Source organism: Cucumis melo, chromosome 3 (assembly GCF_025177605.1).
Source record: "Cucumis melo cultivar AY chromosome 3, USDA_Cmelo_AY_1.0, whole genome shotgun sequence".
NCBI lineage: Eukaryota > Viridiplantae > Streptophyta > Magnoliopsida > Cucurbitales > Cucurbitaceae > Cucumis > Cucumis melo.
In genome coordinates, this window is record NC_066859.1 from 24,499,494 (window position 1) to 24,510,413 (window position 10,920).

Consider the following 10,920-nt stretch of genomic DNA (forward strand, 5'->3'; position numbering starts at 1 on the left):
TCTTTTTCTTCATAATTAAGGTTATGAATTTTAAATTTTCATTCAACGTATCAAATTTTAAAAAATCATTCAATAGTGTTAGTTTAAGATACTTTTTGATCATATAAGCAATTTATATCTTAATAAGATGTTTGAATCTTCCACGATTTTTTATTTGTTGAGTAATTGTAGTTTCACAAGTAAAAAATTTAAAAATTATTAACATTTTCATCTTTATTTAATATAATTTTGTAGTTTAAAATTTAAAATTTAAAAACAAAAATATAAAGTATCCCAATGGACACATTAAACCTAAATCCAAATTTATAATGAAATAATGCAATTCAATTAATGAATTTAGGGTGCTCAATTCAATTACCATTAAGAACTACATTCTATCGTTATGATCGATAATATAGTTATCATTACAACTATAGCAAAAGTGTTTGGTTGTTAGATACAAGATTAGTTATATCCATTAAAAAAATTCACTTACAATTACTAATAAAGTTTGTTACCATGGATTTACCATTAATCTTTATTACAATTTGGAAAATGAGACATAAATTCGAAGAACCGAGAAAGCTGTAGAACTACTTTTTAAAAGCGCTTAACTTTTGAGATTACAAAATAATAATAATAATAAAATTATATTTATTAGAAAATAGGGTTAATAATTAAAAAAAAAAAGAAAAAGAAAAGAAAAGAAAAGAAAAACGCTTTTAAAATTCTCTCCCTCCTTGCATTTCCGTTTGCCATCAAGCCAAACATCGGCCCCTAACGCTTCTCTTCCTCTATTTTTTCTTTCTCTGTTCTCGCCGGAGAAAAACATCCCCAATGGACCGCCGGCGTTCTCTCCGACCACCGCGTCCCAACGCCGTACAGGATGCTGATGCCACCTGTACCTTCCGTCGGGACGAACAAGACGCATCGGCGGCCGACCACTTGAAAAGAGCATCGCCTAAAGCTTCCGATGCTCTTCCCCTTCCTCTCTACCTCACCAACACAATCTTCTTCACCCTTTTCTTCTCCGTCGCTTATTATCTTCTTCACCGATGGCGCGATAAGATCCGAAACTCTACACCTCTTCACGTCGTTACGCTCTCCGAAATCGCCGCCATTGTTTCTCTCATGGCTTCCTTCATTTATCTTCTTGGATTTTTCGGTATTGACTTTGTTCAGTCTTTCATAGCGCGTTCCTCTCCCGATGCCTGGGATCTTGAAGATGAAATTGATCGAACTCTTCTCATCGACAACAATCGCTATGCTGCACCTCGTTCCGCGTCTGCTGTCGCTTTGCCGTCCAAAGTGGTCGACGCCGAGGCTTTGAATACAATTCCATTGCCGGAGGAGGACGAAGAGGTTGTGAAAATGGTTGTGGATGGTTCTGTTCCTTCGTACTCGTTGGAATCGAAACTTGGGGATCCGAAACGAGCCGCTTCCATTCGCCGTGAGGCACTGCAGAGGACGACTGGAAGGTCGATCCATGGACTTCCATTTGAAGGATTCGATTATGAGTCTATTTTAGGGCAGTGCTGCGAAATGCCGGTTGGGTATGTTCAGATTCCGGTGGGAATAGCGGGACCTTTGTTGCTGGATGGATTCGAGTACACCGTGCCGATGGCTACGACGGAGGGTTGCTTGGTGGCCAGCACCAATAGAGGTTGCAAAGCGATCTATGCGTCTGGTGGAGCAACGAGCATGTTGTTGAAAGATGGGATGACCAGAGCGCCGGTTGTAAGATTTGGGAGCGCCAAAAGAGCATCTGAATTGAAATTTTTCTTAGAGGATCCTAGTAATTTTGATACCTTGGCCGTCGTTTTCAACAGGTAAAAGTTTGTCATATATTACCTTCGACCCTTTCTACCTTGTCAATTGGTTCTTTCTTCATTTGGCTCGAACTTTTTCTAGTCCTAAAGATTATGTTTTCCATTTTTTCCTGCATTCTTTTTCTCTTTCTTTCTTTTTTTTTTTTTTTTTTTTTTTTTTTTAATTTCTTAAGGGGGAGGATCAAATTTGACTCCTGAATTTGTATTTCTTTTTAAATTTTATGTAAACATCATGTGATAATACAATTGCGCTTGTTTCCTAATTTGCAGGTCTAGTAGATTTGCTAGGCTTCAAAGTATCCGATGCTCTATTGCTGGGAAGAATCTTTATGTAAGATTTTGTTGCAGCACAGGCGACGCCATGGGAATGAATATGGTGTCTAAGGGTGTCCAGAATGTCCTTGAATTTCTTCAACATGATTTCTCGGATATGGAAGTCATTGGTATCTCTGGTTAGTACTTCTCTGCTGCTCTTTTCCTTTCGTACTTATCCCTTTTTTTAGTGCTCCTCGGCCCCCTTCTTGTTAATCTGTCAACTTCTCGAATACTGACATTTCAATTTAGAGATTTATTTCATTTTAGTTTCTCTGTATTAATCTTCCCTTTCATTTGACATTACCCCCGTTTTTACTTTCTTTTTTCTTCCAAGGGAATGACTGATTTGGGGAGGAACCTAATTGATGTATTAAATAAGTCTTATCTGGAGATTATATTAAATTATCTTGTTTAGGGTATTGATTCTATTAGTACAAGGACTAAAGACTGTACTTAAATTCATTTTAATTTGAAATTGAAGAATGGGAATATGGGATCGTATATATAAGATATAGTATTGTAAGCCTATGAGTTAAGTTTTCCAATAAACACTTAAATGTTAGATTTGTGAAACGAAATGAGTGTTGAAGGGTAATAAAATAGTTTTTCCCTGCATCTCTTTGTCTTTCACATCTCAGTTGCACATTTATAATTGTAGATTCAGACTAACTTACCTGCACCTTTAAGCAAAGAAAATCTTACACAGCCTCTGTCTCCTTCTCCCTGTCATGTATACTTGAAGTAAAGAAATGTGTACACAGTACTACTTTCCTTGAAAGTATGTATTAGTTCGTACAATTTGATTCATCTTCTCAAATAACTTTGAGTAGGACTGTTGAGACATAAAATAATTTGAAAGTAATTCGCTGGGTCATAGATTTTCTATACAACCTTTCATCTGATGGGTGGCCATAGTTTCGGGGATTATTTGGTTATCATTTCCTATTTAATCTTCGTTTGTAATTGCATCAGGCGTAATGTCTGATTTACTGTTATCATAACTCTATTCTCTCCTTTAATCTCAACGTTTCTGAGTTGTATTCTGCCGCTAATATGAAATTCCTCCCAACTTTTTCAACGGGTTCTGTTTGTCATTTAAAGTTTGATGATGAGACTTGTATAATTTATTCTGAGTGACTGGCCTCTTCATTTGGCAGGAAACTTTTGTGCTGACAAGAAGCCTGCTGCCGTGAATTGGATTGAAGGACGAGGAAAGTCTGTGGTCTGTGAGGCAGTAATAAAGGATGAGGTGGTGAGGAAGGTATTGAAAACCAGTGTTGCGAGTCTAGTAGAGCTTAACATGCTTAAGAATCTAACTGGATCTGCAATGGCTGGCGCTCTTGGTGGTTTTAATGCTCATTCCAGCAATATTGTATCCGCTATTTTCTTAGCAACTGGTCAAGATCCAGCACAAAATGTGGAGAGTTCTCACTGCATCACTATGATGGAACCTGTTAACAACGGCAGAGATTTGCACATCTCTGTCACAATGCCTTCCATTGAGGTTACAAATACATCATATTTGTCCGTCGTTTTTTCATTTATATATACCTTATATCTCAAACTTTATCCATTCTACTTTCTTGCTTATTTTCTTCAGGTTGGTACTGTCGGAGGTGGAACTCAACTTGCATCTCAATCCGCTTGTTTGAATCTTCTTGGTGTGAAGGGTGCTAGCAAAGAGTCTCCGGGAGCCAACTCAAGGCTTTTAGCCACCATTGTGGCTGGCTCTGTTCTTGCAGGTGAGCTATCCCTCATGTCTGCTATAGCAGCTGGACAACTTGTGAGGAGTCACATGAAATACAATAGATCTAGCAGAGATGTATCAAAACTTGAATCATAAAAGGTATTAGATCAACAAAAGGGTGGGATCCAGTAGAGATAGAAATAAAAGGGGAAAAGATTTGGATCTTTTTGGTGGAAGTAGCAAAGAAAATATGGCTTCTGGCTGGTTTACATGTGATTTCCAGAGACTAGCCTAGCTGGAAGGTGGCCCCCATCGAGGAAGACATACAACATGGTTGGATAAAACTCTTTCTGTGGTTCATCTAGACATATTGTGTGCCCCCACGAAGATATTCGGTGTGTTATCTTTCTGTTTGTTTTGCAAAGAAAAGAAAAAGAAAAAAAAAAGAATAATTTATATTTATTCTCATTCGTTAGCCTTCCTGACATTTGAAAAACTTGATGATTCTCGTTGGTGTTGTTATCTGTTTGTAGATTTGTAGACGATGGTGGGGGAAGAGAGGGGCTTAGTTTTTATGTATGATAATTATGTTTCTTTGTACGTATTGCTTTGGTCAAGTTATGGTGGTGGTTGTTGTAACCTTGTTATGGTTGTAAAACCTTGATAACTTCAGATTGTGGTTCTAAACCATTCACTGTATTTCAATGGTGTATGGTTTTTGTCTCTATTGGCGGTGTTTAGGATTGAAAATGATATTGAGCTTACCGGCAGGTTGCTTTATTATTTAACGTTTTCATTGTTTTTGTTGGCTTCTTGCCGGCACTAACTTGTTTTTTAGGCTTAAATTATGCTCCCTTTGATTATGATTTTGTTTCTGTTATTATTATTATTATTATTGCTTTTCAATTTTCAATTTTGTGTTTGTTTTATTCATTTGTTTTAATCAAAATCTAAAATTTAGAACTACCTTTCAGAAATATTGGTGGAGCAGTGATGAAACAAAGGAACTCATGGTGAATTCTATTTGATGACTTTTATTTCCATTGTTAAGGTATTTTTTGACAGATAATAATTAACCTTACTTGTTTCATAGACTTCCAGATTCTAAAAACAGAGGTATAGACTTTCAGATTTTAAAACCGACCACATAGGTTCTTCAAGTATTTTTATACTTAAAAGAGATGTTTGAAATCTAATTAATTAATAAATAAATATTAATTAATCATTATTGTTAATTTTAATTAATTATTGAATACAAATATATTATTTGTACTTGATAAATTTTTAACTAACGATATCTCATGTTATGTTAACTATATAAAACTATTTAATAAAATTATATTTATTTAATTATTAAATAAAAAATTAATTAATACTTTAATTAATAATATTAATCTAATTTATGATTGGATTATTGGATTATATATACAAATTGGTAAATCAAATAGATTTTTTCAACTTTTAACGTTAACTATCCCATACATTTAGTATTTATAATTGTGAAACAATATCTGCGATTTAAACTATCCATCAAAGTTAAATTAATAAATCAATTTAGAACTTTGAGATTAAATATTGTAACTTTTGAAACTTTGAAGAGTGATCGATCTAAAAAACTGAGTTGTGAATTTCTAGGCACAACATTCTAAATTTAAAACTTTTGGTCCAAAAGAATCCATGATCCAGACAACCTTTTAAGAATTTTCTTTTCTAAAAGGGATTGAAATGAGAGTGTAAATGTATTTGGTCGATTTGTAAGTCTAGGGGTATATTCAACACTATCACCTTGAATTTCTTGGCTTCAACTTCTATTTTTATGACTTGATCGGTAAATTTAGGTTCAAGCAACTTGATTTCACCTTGATTTTATCAAAGCATTTCGACCTTCAATCCCTACAAAATGGACAAAAGAAGCACATAACGCTACCAATTTTCAATTTTTACTGTGGTTCGACGTTTCCTTCTCAGTTCTCGAGAACATTTTCTTGGGTATTGTACTTCAATGATTTTCTAACAACTGAAAATTACATTTGTGCGCCACTCGTTTTTTGAGTTCATGAGTCAACCTTCAACCGATCCTTTTGTAGGTTTATGACAAGTTCAAAATGAAAAAACGACGATCCTTTTAATTGGGTTCAAGTTCAAACCATTAGACTTAAATTCTTTTTTTGGGTTTAGGATTAAACCATTAGGCTCAAACTCAAATCATGGTGCATCCACACACTTTATAATTACAAATTCCTAAGTGAATATGTGAAATCAAAAGGCCACAAAAAACCATAAGTACAGTAAAAGAAAATAATGTCTAAAGATAGCTTTCCCAAAAAAAAAAATAAAAAAAAAAAGAATGGAAGAAGATGGAGTTTTTGGAGAGGAGTTACGGTTTCAAATGAAGTAGAAATTAGATTCAATTTTGGCTACTTGGAGAAAGTTTAACAAAATAAAGATGAAGCTTAATTTGTAAAATAAGAAAGATATACAATAATAATAATAATATAGCGAGGGTGGTTTTGGCATTTGTCATGACCATTCTTGGAATATTGTTGTGGTCATGAAGATGACTCATTTTTAATTTACTAATTTGCTCTAGGTCTATGTAGGTAACCTAAGTGGAGCATTCAGTTTGTAGGGTTGGAGTATATTTGAGCTATTAGTACGTTTAAGTCTTCGTCTAGGAGTAGGCGGGTTATCCTAGGCGTTCAAGATAGATTGAGGTCTTTGGTTTGATACTATAATAGTGTTCGACAGTGTTGTTCCGTTTGCCAACAATTTAGTTCAATTATAATTTTGGATGTAGATAGTTTTCTACATGCTAAGGTGCATGACTTTCTATGTTATGATGAGACTTGTGATTGATCTCTCTTCACATGTGATTGAGGTTAAGTTAGGAGAATAGTGTAAACTGGCTTCCTTGTTGAGCCATTGTGTTTTTGAAGTGATTGAGAGTTCTTATGTCTAAGGCATCATGTGGTGCCTTGAAGTACTAGTGATCTCCTTTTGTTTGGAGGTAATATTTCCAAACATTTGTTAATCACATAGCTTGTTACAAATCGTTTACGAAGATATTGTATTTGTAAATGGTGCTCTAATAATCGAGTGACTATGTTTGTATCTAGGTGGAATTTAGTCTACAAATGATAAAAAATTTAATATAATATCTAATAGATTCTACATTTCTCAAAAAATTGTTTATCATGGCTTGTTCCAGATGGTTTACATCACGATATCGCATTTGTAGATGGTGCTCTCTAATATATCGAGTTGTTATGTTCTGTGTGTAGGTGGAAATTAGTATATGGATAACGACAAATTTAATGTAATATCTAATAGACTCTACATTTCTCAAACAACTATATATATATAAAAGAAAAGAAACTAAGATGATTATTGGTATAAATTCAATTTGAAAATGACGAACAAATAAGCAAAAGTATGTTAGGAAAAAGAAAAGTTTGTTAATGACGTAGATAGATCCCATTGACCAAAAACTTATTGTTACTATAATTTCAATGATTATATATCAAATTTGGCAAAGAAACTCATCATGAAGTTGTGCCAGGTGAAACTTCATTAGCGTATTATCTATTTTTATAATCCAAAAAACAAACAATTGTACAAATATAGATTGGAAAGAATACCAACTTTATACGGCATTCCTATATAAACACATCGATTGAAATAAATGATTGAACCAAACATATAATTGGTAGATTCGAAGATGTTTAAGCTTCATTGGCTTGTTCTTCTTCTTATTGCTGCTTTAGCATGCTTGTCTTTTTGTACAGGAGCGAATGTTACCTATGACTCAAATGCTATAATTATCAATGGCGAACGACGCATTATCTTATCAGGTTCAATCCACTATCCACGCAGCACTGAAAATATGTGGCCTGATCTTATTCAAAAGGCCAAAGATGGGGGATTGGATGCAATTGAGACGTACATTTTTTGGGATCGCCATGAACCACAACAACGAAAATATGATTTCTCTGGAAATCTAGATTTTATCAAATTCTTTCAACTTATCCAAAATGCAGGACTTTATGTTGTCATGAGAATTGGACCTTACGTTTGTGCCGAGTGGAACTATGGAGGCTTTCCACTATGGTTGCATAATATACCAGGAATTCAACTTCGAACTGACAACCAAGTGTATAAGAATGAAATGCAAACCTTTACAACAAAAATAGTTAATATGTGTAAACAAGCCAATCTCTTTGCATCACAAGGAGGGCCAATAATCTTAGCTCAAATCGAGAACGAGTATGGAAATGTGATGACGCCTTATGGAAATGCAGGAAAAACATATATCAATTGGTGCGCTCAAATGGCTGAATCCCTTAACGTTGGTGTTCCATGGATCATGTGCCAACAAAAAGATGCCCCACAACCAATCATTAATACATGCAATGGATACTATTGTGATAACTTTACTCCTAACAATCCTCATAGCCCAAAAATGTTTACTGAAAATTGGGTAGGATGGTTCAAGAAATGGGGGGATAAAGATCCTCACAGAACCGCAGAAGACGTAGCATTTTCTGTGGCTAGATTTTTCCAATCTGGTGGCGTATTTAACAATTATTACATGTACCACGGAGGCACCAACTTTGGAAGAACATCGGGTGGTCCATTCATCACTACGTCTTATGATTACGACGCACCACTTGATGAATACGGAAACTTGAATCAACCTAAATGGGGGCATCTCAAACAACTCCACTCATCAATAAAATTAGGAGAAAAGATTCTCACAAATGGCACCCAATCAAACCAAGACTATGGTGCCTCTGTCACTTTAACAAAATTCTCTAACCCATCAACAGGAGAGAGGTTTTGCTTCTTAAGTAACACAAATGGTAGCAATGATGCAACCATAGATTTGCAGACAGATGGAAAATATTTTGTGCCAGCTTGGTCTGTAACCATTCTTGATGGCTGCAACAAGGAGATTTACAATACTGCGAAGATTAATTCTCAAACATCTAAGTTTGTGAAGGAGCAAAATGAAAAGAACAATGCAAAACTCTTATGGACGTGGACTCCAGAGCCCATGAAAGATACACTACAGGGAAAGGGTAAGTTTAAGGCGAATCGTCTTTTAGAACAAAAAGGAACTACTATTGATGCTAGTGACTACTTGTGGTACATGACGCATGTTAAAACCAATGCAACATTTTCTCTTCGATATGTGTCTCTTCAAGTACATACAAAAGGTCACGTGCTTCATGCTTTTGTGAATAAGAGGTATATCGGGTCCCAGTGGAAGAGCAATGGACAAAGTTTTGTGTTTGAGAAACCTATTCTACTAAAATCGAGAAAGAACATAATAACCCTTTTGAGTGCTACAGTTGGGTTGAATAATTATGGTGCATTTTATGACACAGTTCCAACGGGAATTGATGGAGGTCCTATTCATTTAATTGGAGATGGAAATGTCACAATCGATTTATCATCAAATTTATGGTCTTATAAGGTTGGATTAAATGGAGAAATGAAGAAATTATACGACGCGACATTCTCACAGAAAACAAAATGGAGAGCATTAAATAAAAAGTCAATTGGAAGACGAATGACATGGTACAAAACTAACTTTAAGACTCCTTCAGGAACTGACTCAGTAGCATTGGACATGCAAGGAATGGGAAAAGGTCAAGCTTGGGTAAATGGGGTAAGCATAGGTCGATTTTGGCCTTCTTTTATTTCTGGCAATGATAATTGTAGTGCAAAATGTGACTACAGAGGTGAATATAATCCTAACAAATGTGCTGATAATTGTGGGAGTCCTTCTCAAAGATGGTATCACGTTCCGAGATCGTTTCTTTCAAATGACACGAATACATTGATCTTATTTGAAGAACTTGGAGGAAATCCCCAACAAGTGTCAATTCAAACTATTGCTCTAAGAACTATTTGCGGAAATGCTTACGAAGGAAGCACCTTAGAGTTGTCATGTACAAAAGGACGCATCATCTCCGAAATTCAATTTGCTAGCTATGGGAATCCAGAAGGAAAATGTGGTTCCTTTGAGAAAGGCTCATGGGATGTGACAAATAGCACATTTTTGGTGAAAAAGACTTGCATTGGTATGGAAAATTGTACAATTGATGTATCTGCAAGGTTTTTTGGAGTAGAAAATACTACTAACTTACCTGCAAGACTAGTAGTCCAAGCACTTTGCTCAAATAATTGAGTCATGTAATAAATATATGAGCATTTCGAGCTAAAATTAAAAAATATTATTTCTTTAATAAAGTATATATATAAAGATTTTTTTCATCACTTTAACTGTTATCTATAATATCAGCTGTAGATTTGTCTATTTGATTTTTTTTTGTCTTTTACATTAATTTATTTACAGTTGATGTTGCATAATTTCTATTGACAGTTAAAAATATTTATAATAACATAATGAAATCTTTTCAAATATAGCACAATAAATCAAAATATTTACAAATACAGTAAAATGTTATTGCCTATTGGTCATAAATAGTGGTAGAGATGTCAATCTATGTCTGTCACTGTCAACTGCTAACAGATATTGACAATTTGTTATATTTGTAAATATTTCAATAGTTTTACCATAGACAACAATTATCCAAAGATAATTATTTTAAGCAGTTTTGTCTTTGATGTTAGTTAAAAAAAAAAAAAAAGGCACAAACGTACAATGTCACGTGTGGATAAAAAACATGTATCTTTAGTGTTGATTTTCGACCAATATTTGTCTACCTTTTTTGATCTCACATCAAAGGTTTAATTTGGTTCGATGGGTCATTCGTCCACTTACTTAGGGGACATGATATTCAAAACACTTTTTCATTCACCACTTTGATTGATATATAGTGTGCACTTACCTTGGACTTGCAGTTACACAATTGTTGGCCATTGCTGCTCCGTCATCCATCCACTTCAGGACACCAACTCCAAATAGTTTCACTCACCACTTACTTGACAATGTTTTTGGTAGAGACTAAAGACAGATTAAAAGGGAAAAAGGCAACAAAAATGCTCAAATAGAAAAGTCTTCTTTCGACGGTCTGTTCTGTGTGTTTGCTCTTTGTTGCTAAACTTAACCTTAAGGCCCATGGGCCTGAGCCCATTTATACT

At 34.7% G+C, this 10,920-nt stretch overlaps 2 protein-coding genes across 3 annotated transcripts; both read left to right on the plus strand.

Annotated features, from left to right (window-relative positions):
- Positions 1 to 695: 695 nt before the first annotated feature.
- LOC103502601 (3-hydroxy-3-methylglutaryl-coenzyme A reductase 1) lies at positions 696 to 4,593 on the plus strand. 2 transcript variants are annotated; one of them, NM_001297451.1, is made up of 4 exons: positions 757 to 1,808; positions 2,079 to 2,260; positions 3,281 to 3,627; positions 3,724 to 4,081. In NM_001297451.1, the coding sequence occupies exons 1-4, from the start codon at positions 817 to 819 to the stop codon at positions 3,964 to 3,966; spliced, it is 1,764 nt and encodes a 587-aa protein (NP_001284380.1). In that variant the 5' UTR covers positions 757 to 816; the 3' UTR covers positions 3,967 to 4,081. The 2 variants fall into 2 exon arrangements, with proteins under 2 accessions (XP_050937795.1, NP_001284380.1); XM_051081838.1 differs by having other exon boundaries at positions 696 to 1,808; positions 3,281 to 4,593.
- A 2,935-nt stretch (positions 4,594 to 7,528) lies between these two features.
- Positions 7,529 to 10,003, plus strand: LOC103502650 (beta-galactosidase-like). Its single transcript, XM_051082900.1, has 2 exons — positions 7,529 to 9,616; positions 9,758 to 10,003. Exons 1-2 carry the CDS (start codon positions 7,529 to 7,531, stop codon positions 10,001 to 10,003), a joined length of 2,334 nt encoding a protein of 777 aa, XP_050938857.1.
- The last annotated feature ends 917 nt before the right edge of the window (positions 10,004 to 10,920 follow it).